This window comes from Syngnathoides biaculeatus, chromosome 16 (assembly GCF_019802595.1).
Source record: "Syngnathoides biaculeatus isolate LvHL_M chromosome 16, ASM1980259v1, whole genome shotgun sequence".
In the NCBI taxonomy this organism is placed as follows: Eukaryota; Metazoa; Chordata; class Actinopteri; order Syngnathiformes; family Syngnathidae; genus Syngnathoides; species Syngnathoides biaculeatus.
In genome coordinates this window covers 14,010,588-14,030,149 of record NC_084655.1, presented here as the reverse complement: position 1 = coordinate 14,030,149, position 19,562 = coordinate 14,010,588, and the positions used below count along the sequence as shown (strand labels likewise).

The window sequence follows — 19,562 nt, the reverse complement described above, 5'->3', positions numbered from 1 at the left end:
AACAGAAGTCTTGCTAACAATTTAATAACTTACCTTTGTCAAGACAGAATAGTACTTGATAGACGTTGTTAGACTGGTGTTAAGCACCCAATATCTATGAATTTGTTCCTGTTTAGGTTCATAGATGAGCTGGAGCTTATCTCAGCGGACTTTTGGTGAGAGGCAGACTACACCCATGACTGGTTGCAAGAAAATCACAACGCATCTACAGAAACAACCATTCATACTCACATTCACATTGATAATCAACTGACAGGTTTCAAATTAACTTCACATGAACGTTTTGGGAATGTTTGAGGTTAAAACTCAAAGTGCGTGGGAAAAACCCGCAAACTCGAAACTGTGAGGTAGAAATGTTCACCACAATCGTTCTGCGCTGCGCTTTTATAAAAAATAAAAAATCGACTGAATTCCACCTGGCAGGCTCTCTCATAAACCTGTAAGCAGAAAATGAACAAAAAGCTGGACAAGCTGAGGTAGAGTTGCATACGCACTGAGAACGGTTTGTAGTTTTCTGACCTTAAAATAAAAGCTTCGGTGATTTCCATACTCCACTGTTCTACTTACTTCTGCAATCACCAGCTATAATATCGGTGGACCACTCTTGTCATCCTAATGTTAGCAAGGGTGATAAAGCTAATGTTGCGCTCTCACAAACGTTGGTGCACACTAAACTGATGAAATGGAGTTCATTCGAAGACACGGTTTTAAAACTCATATTCAGCACATGCATTCAATGGCGTGACTGCTTTGGCTTTTAACCATGCAACCAGTTCCAATTCAGTCATTTTGAATTCGCTTTATATTGGAAGCAGAGTAAATTATGAATGAATGAATGAATGAAAAACTAAATATGAGGAGACATCTTTGGGCAATTGTGTAAGGGAAAAAATGAATTACTAGAACATCTTTTGGATTGGACAGAATATTTCACATATAATGCATGACGCTGCGAGCCATCCATTTTCTAGAACTTTGCCCCGCTAAATAGACAGGGAATGACCTAGACTGGTCACCAGTCAGTTGCTTGACAACCAAACATTCACACTGGCATTCCTCAGCGTAGTCACATGTGAATCCATATTAAAATAGTTTTTGAATGATGCTTTGAGCAGATGTCGCAAAGGCAACTCTGTGGTGGGAGACGACACATTTGCATGCTGTAACTGATGGTTGTTGTGACAACACTAACATAAACTCCGCCTTCAGAATGACGGTAAATTAGTACCAAAACAGTGTGATTTCTCCTCCATGTATATACAGTAAAGCACTACTGCATATCCTGCAGGGGTACTGTAAAACTTCTGTCCGCTCATCAATTTACTGTCATTCAGTTTCTACACAGCAAGGACTTGAAACACACACACACACACGCAAACGGGCACTCTCACACGTACACACAGCTGGCAGCCATGTAGGGCAGCTCCTAATGCGTTCCGTCTGAGCACGCTTGAATGTCGCTTAATGCTGTGAGGCAGAAAGATGGAGATGTGAGAGGAGGAAGAAGAGAAGAGATAAATATCAGTGGCCTTTGCTGGAGATGTGCGATAGAAAGCGCATACAAACCACAGGCTCTTTTGATTCTTACATGGATGGAGTCATTACTCCAAGTCATCCTTCTACTTCCTGCCTCCCGCCATCACTTTCCAGGAAGCAGAGGATTAGCGGCGAGTGTGTATGTGTGTGTGTGTGTGTGTATGTGGGAGGCACTGAGGGGAGGAGGGTGAATGAAAGGCGGGTATCGAACGCTGACCTGTTTTGGGCTGATAAGCGCCGGGTGCTTTGTGCCAAAGCCACTGGCTTTCATTTTTTAGGGCCGCAACATTTGGAATTAATTATCACACATGCTCTGGCGCTGAGGCGGCTTACTGTGTACAGCAGTCATTACATGCACGCCAATACAAACTTTAGACAGCTTCCTCTCCAACAGTGTTTCTGTTCAAAATCATTTGCATTAAGTGCAGCTGCCTCACGGTGAGCGATGAGATCAGGTTTAGGCCCCAAGACTTACTGCTTTTCTTCAACGCACGGATGGACGGTGATAAGAAGACAAAATAATATACAATTGTATTTTTTTTTGTTTTGAATCAGCAGTGGTGGCCAAAACACTGACCTTCATTTAGAAAGGACTGTATTCTAATATACTGCATGTTTCATGAAATTATATTCATTTATGCCCAAATTTATTTTCGTTATCTTTTCTGCTCTGCTTCCAGAAAGTGATACAGAGAAGAAAATGAGTATTTGAACACCCTGCGAGAGAGATAATCTAAAAAGACAAATGCAGAAATCAACATGTATTATTATTTTTTTAACATTTTATGAGTGTCATACAGCTGCAAATAAGCATTTTAACACCTGAGACAACCAATGTTAGTATTTGGTACAGTAGCCTTTGTTTGCAATTACAGAGGTCAAACGTTTCATTTAGTTGTTCAACAGATTTGGACACACTGCAGGAGGGATTTTGGCCCAGTCCTCCACACCGATCTTCTCTAGATCAGACAGGTTTCTGGGCTGTGCCTGAGAAACATGGAGTTTCCACTCCCTCCAAAGATTTTCTCATGGGTCTAGGTCTGGAGACTTGCTAGGCCACGCCGGAACCTTGATATGCTTCTTACGGAGCCACTCCTTGGTTTTCCTGGCTGTGTGCTTCGGGTCATTGTCATGTTGAAAGACCCAGCCGCGACCCATCTCAGCGGTCCGACTGAGGGAAAGAGGTTGTTCCCCAAAATCTCACAATACATGGCCGCGGTCATCCTCTCCTTAATACAGTGCAGTCGTCTTGTCCCATGTGCAGAAAAACACCCCCAAAGCATGATGCTTCCACCCCCATGGTTCACAGTAGGGATGGTGTTCTTGGGATGGAACTCATCATTCGTCTTCCTCCAAACACGGTTTGTGGAATTATGACCAAAAAGTTCAATTTTGGTCTCAAATGACCACAAAACTTTCTCCATGACTCCTCTCTAAATTGACCAAGTTAAGACGAGCTGGTTTAAGCAGGGGAACATTCTGTGCCATGCATGATTTCAAACCATGATGTCATGTGTATTACCAAAAGTCACCTTGGAAACGGTGGTCCCAGTTCTTTTCAGGTCATTGACCAAGCCCTGTCATGTAGTCCTGGGCTGATTCATCACCTTTCTAAGAATCATTGAGAGCCTTTCTAATGATTGCTCCAACAGTGGACCTTTTTTCACCAAGCTGCTTGGCAATTTCTCCGCAGCCCTTTCCAGCTGTGTGGAGTTGTACAATTTTGTCTCTGGTGTCTTTGGACAGCTCTTCGGTCTTGGCCATGTTACAAGTTTGGGTCTTACTGATTGTATGGGGTGGACAGGTGCCTTTATGCAGCTAACGACCTCACACAGGTGCATCTGATTCAGAGTAATATATGGAGTGGAGGCGGACTTTTGAAGGCAAACTAACAGGTCTCTGAGGGTCAGAATTCTAGCTGATAGACAGGTGTTCAAATATTTATTTGCAGCTGTATCACACAAATAAATCGTTAAAAAATACATATATACATTGTGATTTCTGGATTTTTCTTTTTAGATGACCTCTCTCACAGTGGACATGCACCTACGATGAAAATTTTAGACCCCTCCATGATTTCAAAGTGGGAGAACTTGCAATATAGCATGATGTTCAAATACTTATTTTCTTCACTGTATGTGTAATTCCGGTTTAGGTAATTGGAGAAGGAGGGCGTTCCGCAGGGATTTTAAACATTTGTTGAATGTTTACGATGTATTTTTTTAAACGAGATGTTGAGACATCAAAGATTACGATCCTCAATGTTTAGGCTTCATCCATGTTTATATATATATAAAACATAATTACACGAATAAATGATATACAAATATTTAACTTTTGTCCGAAGACACCAGCCATAAAGGCGACAAACTTTTAGAAAGTTCAGCATCAAACAATTGGCCGTGGGCTCCCAGCATGCATTGTCCCATTAAATGTTGAACTGTTGGCATGATAAAGACATTAATCCTGAATGTTCATGAACGATAAGGATTAAGGTAACATGGAACTTTGAACATTGTGTTTATGCAACTAGTAGTTTGTTGAATGTGTCTTGTTTGTGTGCAATTGAGTAAAATCCCAGGAAGTTCTACTGTGTGCTTAGTGAATCTAATGCTACCTGGCCTGATTCTTTATGATCATTTATTTACATCCGGTAACTCATTATCATCACAATGAACCTGACAATGCTGTTAATAAGTTATTGTAATTCAAATTTACATTAACTCATTTCCAACATTGTGGTAAGAGTTTGAAGACTGCTGATTCCTGTTCCAAAGACACAGATGAGAGCGCTTGATGCGGCTGAATTTGACTAGCCTGCACAATCCTGACCTAAATCCTATAGAACACCAACAACATCACGAGAGAATTCATTGCAAATTATTTTGCGGACCCCTTTGAGAACCGATGTATGGCAAATGTATGTTGCTAGCGATAGCAGCAACCGCTCAACCAGCGGCTAGCTTTAGCGGCTCTGCGGGGCCGTGCGCATGGAAGCTGTGTTGTGCATGTTATTTCCTTGAAGTCATCAAACCTGTGCTTCCCCCATCAAGGAAAGGCTCTTATGATAAGTGGCAGCCATGAAATATGCACAGCCTGTCGTAGCCGCCTGCCTCACTTGGTTTGCTGCTCCCTCGCCTCCCTCCCTCTCCGTGGCCTCCTTCATTGTTGCATTCCTCCCCTCCGCTGCTTCTTCTTTTTCGTCCCTTTTGCTTCCTCTCTCCAGTCTACTCCCCATCTGTCAGCCTCCATCACTCTAATCTCGCTCCTCCGCTGCATGTCGCACCGGTTCGATAAATCAAGATAGAGAAGAAGCATAAATGCTGCAGATGACTGTGAAAGCACACATGACAACCACATCACAACACATCTAATGCTCATTTTTATTGTAAGCCTTGTGTTGAAAAAACAACAAAAAAAGAATTTTGCCACAAGGACATTGTAAAAAGCCTTTTCTTAGCCCGTTCACACAGTTTGCGCACTGAAGAGCAGTTTGATCACGCGTTTGAAGCACTGTGGACATAAAAGCATGACGCACCGCAATAGGTTAGATGGAAATACTGTAGAAGCTCAATGATTAAACATTTTCGTGCAGCAATTCTTTTTTTTTTGCTTTTCTGTCACTGAATAACAAAACAACTTTTTGCCCTTTACAATACTGACCATAGGATGTGCGTTTCTATGGATCTGAAAACTCTGACACGCTTTCTTTCTGTTACAAAGTAATACAGAGAATAGCAATAAAGAATAACAATGGAGGTGCACTCTGGTTCTTTTTAGCTGCATCAAGAGATTACATATAGACACTTATTTACACATTTATAATAATGTATACGAAAAATGATTGGAACAACTAAATCCATTTTAGGTTTATTATTATTAAAAGGTAGTTTAAAGAAAGTATATTGAAATTATCAGAATATTTTGTTAGTTTAAACTGACTAGCCATAACACCATGACCAGGCTTATTTCGGTACATCTAATATTTGAACTCAGGTACAGTTCTAATGAATTAAAGCGCTTTACTTTTTAGTGGATGAATTGATGCCAGGCAACAAAACACCAAGAAGGACATTACAAAATTGAGCATGAATATAACTGCATGCATAAAAATGTACAAATCTCAGCACTTTTCTCAAGAGAAAAGTGCAACGTCCATAGTTTGACTTTTTTAAGACAACGTGGACATGCAACTGCAACAGTGTGAACAGTTTGAATGACTGCTGTAAAACTTTTTTTTTTAATTGCTGTCTCCATCTAATGACCCTCATGTATGAAAAAGTGCGAAAATTAGAAGGCAAGTACAATTTTTTTTTAAATTTATCAAACATATGGACAACTGTCAAACCCCCCCACACACACACTATTAAACATTGTGTGGTGATGCATCCTGCCAGTTCCGACTCGTGCACGTCTAGCCTCATTTGCCCTGACCATATACAGTAGCAGTAAGAATGCATGGATGGACAAAAAGGGTAGACAAAACCAATATCACCATGCATCCATTTTCTCTGCCGCTTATCCTCACAAGGGTCACGGGGCATGCTGGAGCCTATCCCAGCTTTCAACGGGCAGGAGGCAGGGTACACCCTGAACTGGTTGCCAGGCAATCGCAGGGGACATGGAGACAAACAACAGCCGCAAACACCATCACACCTAAGGGCAATTTAGAGTGTACAATTAATGTTGCATCTTTTTGGGATGTGGGAGAAAACTGGAGTGCCTGGAGGAAACCCACGCAGACACGGGGAGAACATGCAAACTCCACACAGGCGGGTTTGGGATCAAACCCGGGACCTCCGAACTGTGAGGCCAACGCTTTCCAGCTGACCACCGTGCTACCCAAAAAAGAATATCTCTAAGTTCAATATTGAGGAACTTGTTGGAGAATTGGAAAAAAGAAAAGGAATCCAGGTGTTTCCCAAAAAAGTTTTTAAAATGTGCAACAATTTAACTGCTGGCGTTAATCCTGTTAGATTAAAAAAAAAAAAAGAGCAGTCACGGCCCAGTTTAATTAACTGGAGGAGGACAAGCAATTAAAGATATTCGAAGTGCAAGCATTATTGCAGCCACGTAGGCACCATACGTAGAGCCAACCATCCTCAAACATAGCTCCCATGGAGATCCACATTCGGAGATATTCTATAGAACAAACGAAGGAATCGTGCATTACACCAAGTGATGTGGTTCGCACACTATTTCATATTGATTGCATGAAGTTCTTCTGAATTTGTTGGGTGACAGCGCTTTAACTGAAATGTTGGTGCAATCTATGCCTCCAACAACGTTTGGCAAACCCTTTCCTTAATTTAGGCTCGTTGGTGATGTGTGTGAACTGGATGTAAATTAGGGCAGGTAAAATAATTGCATCGAAAACCACTGTCATAATTCGACCGAATGTCGGTTGCAAATTGCCGCATAGATCTCAAGTCCCTGGCTAAAATGTCCACAAGTGCCACTGATAGGTTGACTTTGGCGAACCTTTTAGTGCGCTGTATTTGTAGTTTTACTGTTCTTTCGCAAGGTTTCGTGAGTACGCATGGTTAGAGCTCTGTGTGAATTTATGCACATCCCCACACCACGCAAAGTCGAACTTGATACTTGCGTGTAAATGTTCGTACGCTTGCTTGAGAAATGAGGCATCGGGAGAGACTGTTTAAATGCGACAGCAGTTTTCTTTTGTGCTGCGGCAATAATTACGTTCACAAGATGCTATTTCTAAAATTATTTTGATGTAAATCACATTACTAGCTAAAATGACTGCGTTCCCGGGGCCAAGTGCACTTTTTTTTCCCCTTTAAAACATATTTTATGTAAAAATTGGAGAACTCATTCTTCCCCCTCTCTCTCACATACTAATTTTCATACATGTGTAAGAAGAGGGAATAAAGCGCTGCTGCTCAAGTATGTGACATGCCAATGGACCTTTCCGACCAATCAGTCACTCGTACAATATTAGCCAATCAGATACCTGCATTGTCTTAACCCCTGGCTTGACCCGCCCCTCTTGTCATCATGTCCCACAAGCAATGCTGGTTATCTGTCGCGTGCACATGGAAAAGTTAATGTTATGAAGAAAATGGTCCTCAGATGCGTTCGGGGAACGTGCAATTCTGATGAAAGATATCCGGCTAGGTTACAAGGGGTCCGGTTGATTCATTTTCCAAAGCCTAAAACACAGTAGACAAAGTGTCTATGATGGATTAAGGCTCGCAGAAGACCACACGTACAACAAAATGTGAACAATATCAAACACAAGGCTGTATGTTCGAAGGTACATGAGGGAGAAATATCTTCTCCTGAGTTTGATTCAATTATTATCAGTGCTTTATCCGTTGCAGGAGAACAACTTTCACTTTGTTAGTGTATCAGTGCCCTGCTGAGTGAAGCGTGTCATGTTTTATGTCAAAGAGTCGGGTTAGTGATACGTAAATGCGCCATGTCATTCAAGAGAAATGTCTATTTGCCCATTTGTATCACATCAGACTTTTAAGACAGAGCACTGGGTTCCATTACGAGCCAAGTCAAATGAATACACCCGCTCACTTATAAAGACTACAATGATATTACTCGTGATCTTTCCAAGTAAAAAGTACTCACCCTGCTTCACATGCGCAGTACAATTCCACTATTTTATCCTGTTAGATTTCAATATAAAGTTTGTGGAGCGTCAAACTTTTTTGAATCGATCGCCAACGTTTCACTGTAACTCTGACATTGCGTCCTGCTCCGACCAAAATCTTAATTCAGTGTACATATACTTGCGTGAAATAGTTGAGACCTCTCTGTAGAATTCTCTTGGACAAGTCTTGGCAAAAAAAACATACCGCAATATTATCTGGAATACGTGATACAGAATCGACTTCAAACATGTTCTGTTCAATCGCCATTTTGGAAGTTTGTGGGACATGGCAACTGTAGCTAAGTGGGGCAGAGCTGAATATCGCCAATCGGAAAGGTCCATTGAAAGGGAGCGCTAGACATTTGAATTATTGTAATTTATGTTTTTTTAAGTTTTATTACAGCTGCATTTGTGGTTAAAGTGTTCTATAAATAAAGTTGTGAGTTAAGTATTTGGTTCTGGCGTAAACTAGTAGCAGTAACCTAAAAGATTCCATGAGAGAACTTTTTATGCCTCTGTACCAGTGTAAGTGCGGGGGAGTCTGAATACAAAGAGATGTAATATTTTGATTGACTTAACAACTCACAGTATCAATCAAAAGTGTGTGTTTCTTTCGGCTTGTCCCTTTCGGGGTCGCCACAGCGTGTCATCTCAGATGAACGCATATATATGTTTGGCACAATTTTTATGCCGGATGCCCTTCCTGACGCAACCCTTCTCAGGGAGTGGAGGCCCCAGTGGGATACGAACCCACAACCCCTGGTTTACAAAACCAGTGTAAAAGTTTAAAACGAGAAGACTAGATTGCGTTGGTGTGTCTAATGTTATGGCCAGCCAGTGGGACAAGTCTGTCAATGAAAACAGAACCTCGGTGGATAATTTCATGTATAAGTGAATGATCAGCAGATATGGACAGTACGCTGCTGCATGATATGAGAAATTAATAATAGTAAGAAATTAATTGGACGGGGTTAAAAAAAAAAAAAAAAAGACAATCAGTTCTAGTGAGGTTGGTCACAGTGCGACAAATATGACCTGTCCACAAATTATTGCTATCTAGGTTAAACACAACACAAATGACAAATGAATTGTTACATTCTGTGCTGCTGCGGTTTGAGCAGACTCTTTCATTGCACATGCAAACACCGCACTAAAACATCATCTATTTGTGATCCCGGGACTTGAAGTTTAGTCGCTAGGCAACCCGACAAGTTGCCACAACACATCAGCCGCTCTCTGGTGCTTCCGACTCAGCGAAATGACGTGCAAGCATTCATTGAAGCCACTTTCCTTACATTCCTCGTCCACCAGCTGTGCTGTGGAGCAACAAGTCAGATCATGCTCCGTATCAAGCAAGATGGACCCTTTGACCGTCAAAACAAACAAACAAACAAACAAACAAACAAACAAACACAAGCGCGGAGCCAGCCAAGTGTGGCACTCGGAGGTCAGGCATGCAAAGTGCATTTTCATTCATTCACACACACATACGGTATATATTATGTAAACAAGTACTGGAGCCATGCTTTTGTCAACCAAAAAGAAAGGAGTTGCTAGCCCCCAGAGAGGAGTTTTGTCTATCTAACATTGTATTCCAACCATATTTCACCATCATGATCCCCAAACACCCGCACGACTCATCCTTCACGGTCTCTGAGGGCATGATGGCAAAATAGAGCGCCAAGTCCAACTTATTGATATAGTACTGATATAGACACTCATGCACGAGAAGGTAAAGCATTCCAATTATAGATAAGACCAAACATATGGACGCTTAAGATTAATATCGACACTTTAAGGAGCACACCAGAATTGCAAGCCAAACTCAGAGCGTGCTGGAAGAGCCAAGGAAGGAGATGAGAATAAAGTAAGGTAAAAACGCTTTGTATGCTGCCTTGGTTTTTTTTTTTTCAGTTTCTTTTGCACCCATGTATTTGTGTGTTCTGCTTTAAATGTATGTTTCTTTTCATTGATCTCACACAATGTTTGTTCACACTGCAGGTTGCAAGCTTAAATTGCAGCACAACCATCCCTTCTTCTTTGATTCTGTCTAGCTTAAAGAATTTCGCAGGCCTTATACAATCAGTAAAGCAATGCACTATAGTAGTAGTAGTAGAAATGGGATGTTTTAAGCACACTATTTGTGGGTGATAGGCAACGGGCTGGACTCAGAATAGCAAACAAATGTGCACATTTGATGTCAAAAAAGGGTCACCCAAAAGAATGTTGGGGTCCACTGCACTTGGCAAAAACAGTTTTGTAAATACTTCTTGATCATCAATTAATTAATACGTTATGAGAACAATATGCAATAGCAAGAACTGGAAAATAATGGCCAAAAGTACCATTCATTTTTAAGAAAATATCTCCACATGGTTCATGTCCTGCTCTTAGTTTTCGGCGCTGACCAAACTGCTGTTGATTTCAGCAAGATCGCCAAAACGCCGATTAATTGACTTCATGGTACAGTATAATTGTCATTTTGCAGCTATCAAGTCGACAAAATATTATCAACATTTAAAAAGATGGTCAAAATATACTGATTTTAGAACAGCACGGCAGCCATGCTTGTTCACTACTCCTACATTGGGTATGTTTAGCATAACCCTAAATACTGTATATTTAGTCCTATTATACATTATTACCTCACTAAAATGAGTAGATTAGATGAGAGGATCTTGTTTAGTAACAGTCATCCATCCATCCATCCATTTTCTTTGCCGCTTACCCTCATGAGGGTCGCGGGGAGTGCTGGAGCCTATCCCGGCTGTCAACGGGCAGGAGGCGGGGTACACCCCGAACTGGTCGCCAGCCAATTGCAGGGCACATAGAGACAAACAGTTGCACTCACAATCACACCTTTTTTTCACTATTCGTGGCTTGGTACTTATCTGATGGGATCATTGTAGAAGTGTACTTCATACACACACTTTGTACACTTTCCTTCATCATTGCTCCTGTGGGCCATGTTTTTTCTTGGGGGGTGTGTGACGTACTTTGATCACGAAGGTGCACCCTTTGTTTGCACCAAAATGCCAATGGCTTTGATTAAAACCTCCATCAACGTTATTGTCCAAATAGACCAATGGCCAAAATAGTTCAGATTAGTTTTCATAAATGTTATCTGCCATCATGCGTAAAACGCTCATTACCTCCATTTCCACTATCAGAAGGGGGTAGTTGCTGCAGGGTGAAGAAAATTGCGTTCATTTGTGTTTGATAATACATGACTTGATATTAAGTATTTCTGGGTTTGAATATTTTGTTGAACGTTGCACAGGGTTGCTGAGACCCATATGTGTACTGTGTGTGTGTGTGTCCCCCAATGTTCATAATCGAGCTTCAATCAAGCCTGCTCTGCAGCAGGAACAGTTGGAGCGCTTCCAGGGAACTCTGGGTTGATAAAAGAGAATCCTTGGAACTCGTCTTGGTCCAGGTTCTGAATCACTTCCTCGTCGGGAGGGGTCAGCACCGGCGGGTGGCGCGTGAAAAAACGGTCAAAGTTCTCAGCGTCCCGTCCACACTGTTGAGGAGGGTGGGGTGGGAGGGGGGAGAGCAGGAATGGATGAGAACGGATGGATAAAAAGGGGAGGGGAAACAAAAGAAGGGGGGGGAGTGGCGGGTTGAGGCAGGGAGTGAGATGACATCACTTGAACATGGTTTCAAATAAGAGCTCCTACTTTAGGCTGGGCTCCAGTTTACACCCGCTGCCGATTTGGATCATTCCTCAATACAGTGGTACCTCGAATCGACCAAGTGACGACTTGTAATGGGAAAAACTCCGATTTCGGGGCACTTGTAAGTAAAGGTACCACTGTACGTTTAAAATGACACAAGATCACTCGGCTCAATCCCAGCACACCTCGGGAACATGACTTCCTTTTTCCAAATATTTGAAACATATTCAATTTCATTTTGAACATAAGGCCACTTAAGTCTCAAACACCCTGCGGTGGTGCACTTAGAAGCTCCAAATTAGTTGTGTCGTCATTACATACAAGTGACGACCCTTCGAAAATGTATCAAAGCTGACAAGTAAACTTGATGTTTATTACATGTTACTTCCTCAGTTTTGACTATGAGGACCCTCCCGAAAAACCCTTTAAACCCAGGAGGTGTGTCGCCCTCTAAGTGTATGAAACAAGTTATTAACTTAAAAACGATACTTTCCCGACAGAAGGCCTCGTGGGAGCTTTAAGACGAGCTATTTTCTATGTGTGTGTGTGTGTGTGTGTGTGTGTGTCTCCCCGTCACTGGGCTTAGCTTTAATTAAGAAAACAAGGATACGATATCCTCTGACAACGTCACCCAGAGGAAAACTCCAAAACTCATTAAATCTATGTATCTCTGAAGGCCAAATGAAATGAAGCCACCGTGTTTATAGTTTAGGGAAAAATATGAAATACACTGAGGTCAAACGCTATTTTCAGCTAATTACTTCCCTTTTAACCCGTTTGGGCAACCAGATGGGACAATGGCGCCCTATCAAGGGTGCAATTTAGAATGTTGTAATCAAACCTCGATTGCATTGGTTTCGTTTGTACCTAATGCGCATGTGCATTCTAGTTATTGTTTCAGAAGGCCTCCGTTAAATGGTACAGTGCACTCCGGGGCAGGTTTCATTTGAGACTGAGCCTGTGAGCATGCAAGTAAAAGATACACAAACGTGATACAACCACAAACAGAGAGAGTGGGACAAATAAAAATGTGAGGATGGATGGACATTTGGGTTGATGTGTTCACAGATAAACATATGCATAAAGGGAGGATGGATGCAATGCTGTTGAGCAGGGATGAAGTGAGCGGCAACACATTTAAGGATGGCCACGTACTGGAGATGAGGACATTTGGACAGTAATAATAAGTGGAAGTGAAAGGCCAATGTGGGAGTCAAAAAGTCAACTCGTCAGTCAGATATTGGGTCCAGTACCTAGCACGCATTCCAAAGTTACAAAGTCGTATGTCGCACCACGCACTTTTTTTTTTTTTTTAAAGTCAACATTGGATTGTCTCTGAATAATCCCAAAAGTCAGACATATGCATCAAACCACAACTGCACATCGAGCACCTCCAGCCTGCAGTGTGGGACAACAGCTGACAGGTCGCCGGATACACTCACCAGCCACTATATTAGGTACATCCCACTCAAATACACGTGACTGTATTGGACCAGCACATAGTACCGCATTTGTCCTTTTGCAGTGTTTCTCACATGATCTTTTTTCCCTCCATGTCTTATCATTATTACAACCAGTCTGCCAATAAAACAAACTAAACCAATTACAGTACCCCTTCTTCATTTAGATTTGGTCAATTAAAAGCGAGGATATGCTTGTGATCCATCCATCCATCTATTTTCTTAGCCGCTTATCCTCCCGAGGGCCGTTGGGAGTGCTGGAGCCTATCCCAGCTGTCAACGGGCAGGAGGCGGGGTACATCCTGAACTGGTTTTCAGACAATCGCAGGGCACATAGAGACAAACAGCCACACTCACAACCACACCTAGGGGCAATTTAGAGTGTCCAATGAATGCATATGTTTGGGATGTGGGAGGAAACCGGAGTGACTGGAGAAAACCCACACGGGCATGGGCAGAAGTTTCAAACTCCACACAGGCGGTACTGGGATTTGAACCCCAGTCCTCGCCAGAACTGTGAAGCCAAAGCTCTACAGCTGCTCCACCGTGCCGCCCGATTGTGATCTGTCTTGACTTTTAACTCTTACATCCTGGATTAAATATATATATATATATTTCTTTTTTTTCTTTTTTTTTTTAAGTACAAGGTGTATTATTAAAGGAACATTCTTTTTGTCATACATTTTTCCGAATATATCATCTATTGAAGGAAAATAAATATTTTCCAGAATAAAAGATGCAAAATGTAGATAAAGTTGTAAAGCCTTTGAAATGCTTGACCATTCTCTTACCATTTTTTTACAACAATTTTCCAATTGTGTTCACCTACTAAAGTGGACATTTGCAGAAAAAAAAAATACACATTGTGTGGTACAAATGCACACAGAAAGGTCCCTCGCAAACCACCCTAACACACACACACACACACACACACACACACACACACAAAAGAACATGTTGGGCACACAATGCAGCAGGTCAAGACGTGTGCATAAAAACCCAACAACCCAAAAACACCCTTTACCAGCAGTGAGGCTTCAGGCTCCGTGAGTACGTGCGCGCATAATAATGGTGCATCTGTGAGTCACAATGACATCATCGTACTTCTAGTTCTGATCCAACTCAATTTATTGTAGCTGTAGAAAAATAAACAACAGCAACACAGCTATGCAAGGTCATTTTAGATCCCTCTGTCTGACTACTATTCTCTCACCTTTCCCCGCAGGAGTCATTTGAACTCCAACTGACCTCAGTTGACCGAAACTAGTTGCACTCAAAGTAAATGAGCTGAGAACTTTGTCAGATGAACTCCTGCAGTCCAAAACAAACCAAAATCACGTTTTGTTCTTCTTAAAAAGGTCATGGCCATCTTCATTTAAAATTTCAAATCCAAGAAAAGATATGCTATCACTATCAGGCCGCTTTTTTTTTTAATTAAGATTTGTTAGAACCCCAACATATGAAAATAAAAAAATCATGGACCTGTCTGAGCCCAAAATGTCACATGAACAAATATGACAGAGTAAAAACGAAAACTAAAAATAGCAACACAGAGTCGAAGAGGCTACGCGAGTGGCGGAAAAATGATGGCGGCCATGGGAGGCACACTTGGGGTTCTCTACCATCTCGATGAGCTGCTCCTCCATTTGTGTTTCAGGTGTGTGAACTGTGTTATTTTAGTGGTGTGCTTTTATTTTGAAGGCCATTTTACAGGCTAGCAGATATATTTTCGTTGATGTTTCCCAAATGTTGCCGAAGGGACAGGACCATTGTAGAATGGTGTAGAACTGGTCAATTCAGACTTACTTTTAAAACAATGTTTTGTGGTCTGATACAAAGTACAGAGTCTGGGATAGTCTGCTTTCCCACAAAGAATTTGCGTCCTAAAGATTAAATACACTTACTAGTTAAGATAGTCGGCCCTGATCCATTACGGACCTGATTTTTTGGACAAATCCACTTTAACACAACTCAATCAAAAGGACAGCCTTATAGGATAATATTAGACATAAGAAAGAAGAATCTCCAAATGGAACTCATATGAATCTTTCTTATCCATGCCCAGTTTCCAAGCCGCTTATCCTCACCAGGGGCACGGGAGTGCCGGAGTCTATCCCAGCTAACGTTGGGCTTTTTATCTTGGTGAAAATGTACTAAAATAGTCAAAACCTTCTTAAAATAAGTATAGTAATATGTTAGAAATCAGATAAATCCACTAGGTAAGATTTTGCGTTTGTGCAGTGCACAGCCAGGATCGCTGTGTCCTGACTTACCTGCGACTCCCCAATTCAAAGGCGAGAGAAAGAGACAGGAAGTGAAGAAAGACAGAAGAGAGTAGAGAGTCGAGAGGAAGCGATCTGCCGCGGTTGAGCATTCGAACCTTGGACGATACTTCGTCACAGCGGCTCAGACTTACAGCTTTGGGTTTGAACGGCGGCTGCACCTCCTTGTTCTCCAATTTCTCCCAGTCCATGTAGCGGAAGAAGCTGTGGTCCCTGATGTCTCGCTCCCCTTCCGGAGCGCAGCCTAGTCGCTTGGCTGGATGCTTGGTCATCAACTGGCCGGAGAGAGAGAAGAATAGGATGAGGATTATTAGCTTTCTGGTCTCACGGCGCATGCAGAATTTTTCTGGTCTATTGTTCATTCTCATTCGTTTGAAGTGTTCGGGGCCGGCTGCTGCTGACATTCGAGTGTTATTTGCCACATTAATTGTGCCTCTCCTCTTTCAAGATGCTCTACCCTACAACTGTCACTATAATATATCAATCCATTAAAGGAAACATTCATTTTCCTCCACTATTTAAAACAGTTTCCAAATGTCTGTAAAAATGCCCTTGTAACATATTTCCATCAAAATAGGCATATAGAATTACAGCATATTTAATATCTGATTTTATCACTCTGTATCTAATTATTCATTTTTTTGAGGGGGGGGTTGTCCTGCGTGATGTAACTGGGAGCAGCGCTAGCAACTTTTCTATCAATTTATTTGGTTATAAAAAAAAACAATAGCAACAAAAAAGTCAATTTTCTACTTTTTGTGCTGTTACTGGCGACTTCTGGAGAGTCCAAGTTGCTTAGCCCTTTGCATCTAGACTGCAAATGAAGGGTGGCTGCGCAAATCCACCACTGGCTAATCTAACCAAGGCCAGCACCCAGACCTTTATGGCTCTCTGAGTCTAGCTGCCCAACTAAAGCCAATGAAAACTGTGTGGGTTGCTGGGGATATTATGCAAATTAGCTCCGCTCACATGTTTATAGACAGAAAAGAAAGATTCAATTGGTTGTTTACTTTCACATTTGATGGGTTGCACAGACACGCCACCCATTTGTAATACACAAAAAATACATTTTCAATAATCTATATCCATATATTATCTAATTATAAAGATTAGCTTGTATGGCACACTGTTAATATTGGCACAGTTCTACTCACTTTGGAATAGTTTCGAGAGGACAGTATTCTACTTCAAAACAGTATCGAAGAAAAGTGTGAAACAGAAAAAACATGCCAGATTAAACCCATCATTGGGAACGAATAATGTAATGTACAGACTTAAGGCATGCACAACAAAAAGGTTAATTATATTTATTTTTGTCATTTCTCATTGTGGATCCGCAAATTGTTGCAGCAAAGATGATAAGCGCAACCAGCAGCGGTTTGTGTCACACAAATGTATTTAATACCGCAGCTATCCATGAAAGTCGCACATGCTTTTGTGTACCAACATGTGTCTAACACAGTGGAAATGGGGCATTTTAAAGAAATTAGTTCCACAAGCGTCTCGCTACCACACCCAAATGTTAATTCTCACTAATTCAGACAATTTAGACACTTCTGCCCTTTGCGAAAGAGTTTGCAGAAGGCCCTGGAACACAAAAAAAGGGCTATAAAGGCATGCTTGGAAGAGCTTAGTGTGGAAGAACCACACAAGAACTGGTCCATGTGCACAATTCCAGACTTTATAGCTTCAAATATGCTATTGTGGTGGCATGGTGGCTTAGCTGGAAAGCCTTGCTCTCACAGTTCTGAGGTCCCGGGTTCGATCTCGGACCCTCCTGTGTGGTGTTTGCATGTTCTCCCCGTCCCTGCGTGGGTTTCCTCCAGGCACTCTGGTTTCCTCCCACATCCCAAAAGCATGCAACATTAATTGGACACTCTAAATTGCCCCTGGGTGTGGTTGTGAGTGTGGCCTATTGTCTCAATGTGCCCTGCAATTAGCTGGCAACCAGTTCAGGGTGTGCCCTGCCTCCTCAATGTTGAAAGCTGGGATAGGCTCCAGCACTCCCCGCGACCCTTGTGAGGATAAGTGGCAAAAAAAAAAAAGAATGGATGTGCTATTGTCCTTTCTTGTAGATCTATTTAATTGCTTGGTATCACAAAATTTGTGACCGTTCATTTGTCTACAAAGAGGACGGTGTCAAAACGGACTGATAACTTTAAAATGAGGCAAATATTCTAGTAACATGCAAAAACAATACATAGGATCATAAAAGAAGAATAATTGAATATTCAAAGAACGACATAGCGCAACATGGTACCGCTTCAATCTCCCCACATTTCATTTATTTCTGTTTCTGTCCATGACTCTTTTGAGTCTTGCTCTATTTTGAAATACATTAAATATACTGTAATAGCAATCATTCATTTTCATTTGCCTTTTTCCCCCTTTCCAAGAACAATTCCACTCGATAAACAAATTAGCAACCAACTTGAAGCCTGCAGACAAAACCATTGTTGTCTCCCTTGTCTTTTACCACATTAGCTTTCCCACAGGCAAAATTAAAGCACATTTATAACATCTGTCCACGCAAAACCTCAAGAAAGGCAACAAGGCCAGTGACGTCAATGTGTGTTAGTGTAGGTGGGGCGTGCCTCCCTGAGGAGGAGCAGTCATAGCTCATTACATTAGCATTAAAATAACATTTTTCACGGGTCAGTCAACCACGCGCACACAAAGGCAGACGTGCACGCACAAGCATGCGTGGTCGCCACACAGACACACGTTCCCCTAAATAAACACAAAAATATCGAGAGGAATTGTTTACTCGGGATATTACACACTCTGCTGCTTCCGTCCTCCTCTTTGCTGGAGCGTACAAAGGCTGACAGATAAAATTGTTCTCGGCCAACTTGCTGCACACCTGTGCCAGTGAAATAGAATCCGGAAAATATGAAGAACCTTCAATTATTTTTTTTTTTGGGGGGGAGGGGGGCAATGTGGACACAGACTGTGCTGTGAAGCCAATGTAATAATATGAACAAGCAATTATTATATACGTGGCACCCGATCAAAATGAATTGAAACCAATTTCTTTCATTTGCAGATCTGATGTGAACCAACGCCGATGAGGAGCTCTTTTTACAGTGAAGAAAATAATCACACAAATAAATCGTTAAAAAAATCATACATTGTGATTTCTGGATTTTTCTTTTTAGATTATCTCTCTCACAGTGGACATGCACCAATGATGAAAATGTTAGACTCCACCATGATTTCTAAGTGAGAGAACTTGCAATATAGCAGGGTGTTCAAATACTTATTTTCTTCACTGTAAAATGCTTTTATATTTATTACAAAGTAGTGATGAGTTGTGCAAAATCTATCTTTTCATAACATGGGTCTCCATTCATGTTGGGCACGTGTTTCAAGCACACCAGGAATAGGTGCAAATCTGTGACGTAGGGAGCCATGTTTGAAACTTTTTCCCAACAGTTTTACACCTCTCCCACTCTTTAAGCGTGATATCACAAACATTGTGTTGTGATGTGACTCGGGAAAATAATCTGAGTTTGAATTTTGTTCTTATCGCTTCTAAAAATTAAAAAAAAAAGGATTTCTGTTGATGGTTGCTGCTAGAGTGGTTTTCGCGCCCATTTTGAAAAAAAAAATATATATATATAAACACCATGTGATTTTACAACACTACTGCCAGTATAACATTTGCTCATTAAAATTCAGTTGATCCTGAAGCCATTCATATATTCGCTCGTGACAAAAAGATTTCTTTCAGCACTCTCCTATTTGAGACATGTCTCTTAAGCAATTGTCCAGTCAAATAGAGTCCCCTGTTCTATGTTGATGGTAAGATAAGCTAACAAAATAACATTTTGCTGGCCTCATCACAAAACTAATCAGTTTTTTGCTTCATCAAAACTCTGATAATTCAATCATTTGGACGATTATAGCAGCATGCTTTCTGCTACATGCACTCTTATTTCCTACATTAGTGCTGCTCCAATTCATAAAAAGTGAATCTCATCCC

The 19,562-nt window shown here is 41.4% G+C and overlaps 1 protein-coding gene across 10 annotated transcripts in view; it reads right to left on the bottom strand.

The window, feature by feature from the left end:
• Window positions 1-4,976: 4,976 nt before the first annotated feature.
• prkcbb (protein kinase C, beta b) overlaps window positions 4,977-19,562 on the bottom strand; it is an 83,864-nt gene continuing 69,278 nt past the window's right edge. For all 10 annotated transcript variants that reach the window (XM_061845571.1, XM_061845569.1, XM_061845567.1 and 7 more), the window contains 2 exons: window positions 15,712-15,852; window positions 4,977-11,681 (listed from right to left, as the gene is read on the bottom strand). In XM_061845571.1, coding sequence (XP_061701555.1) covers window positions 11,505-11,681; window positions 15,712-15,852 — 318 coding nt within the window. In that variant the 3' untranslated portion in view covers window positions 4,977-11,504. The remainder of the gene's footprint in view (window positions 11,682-15,711; window positions 15,853-19,562) is intronic.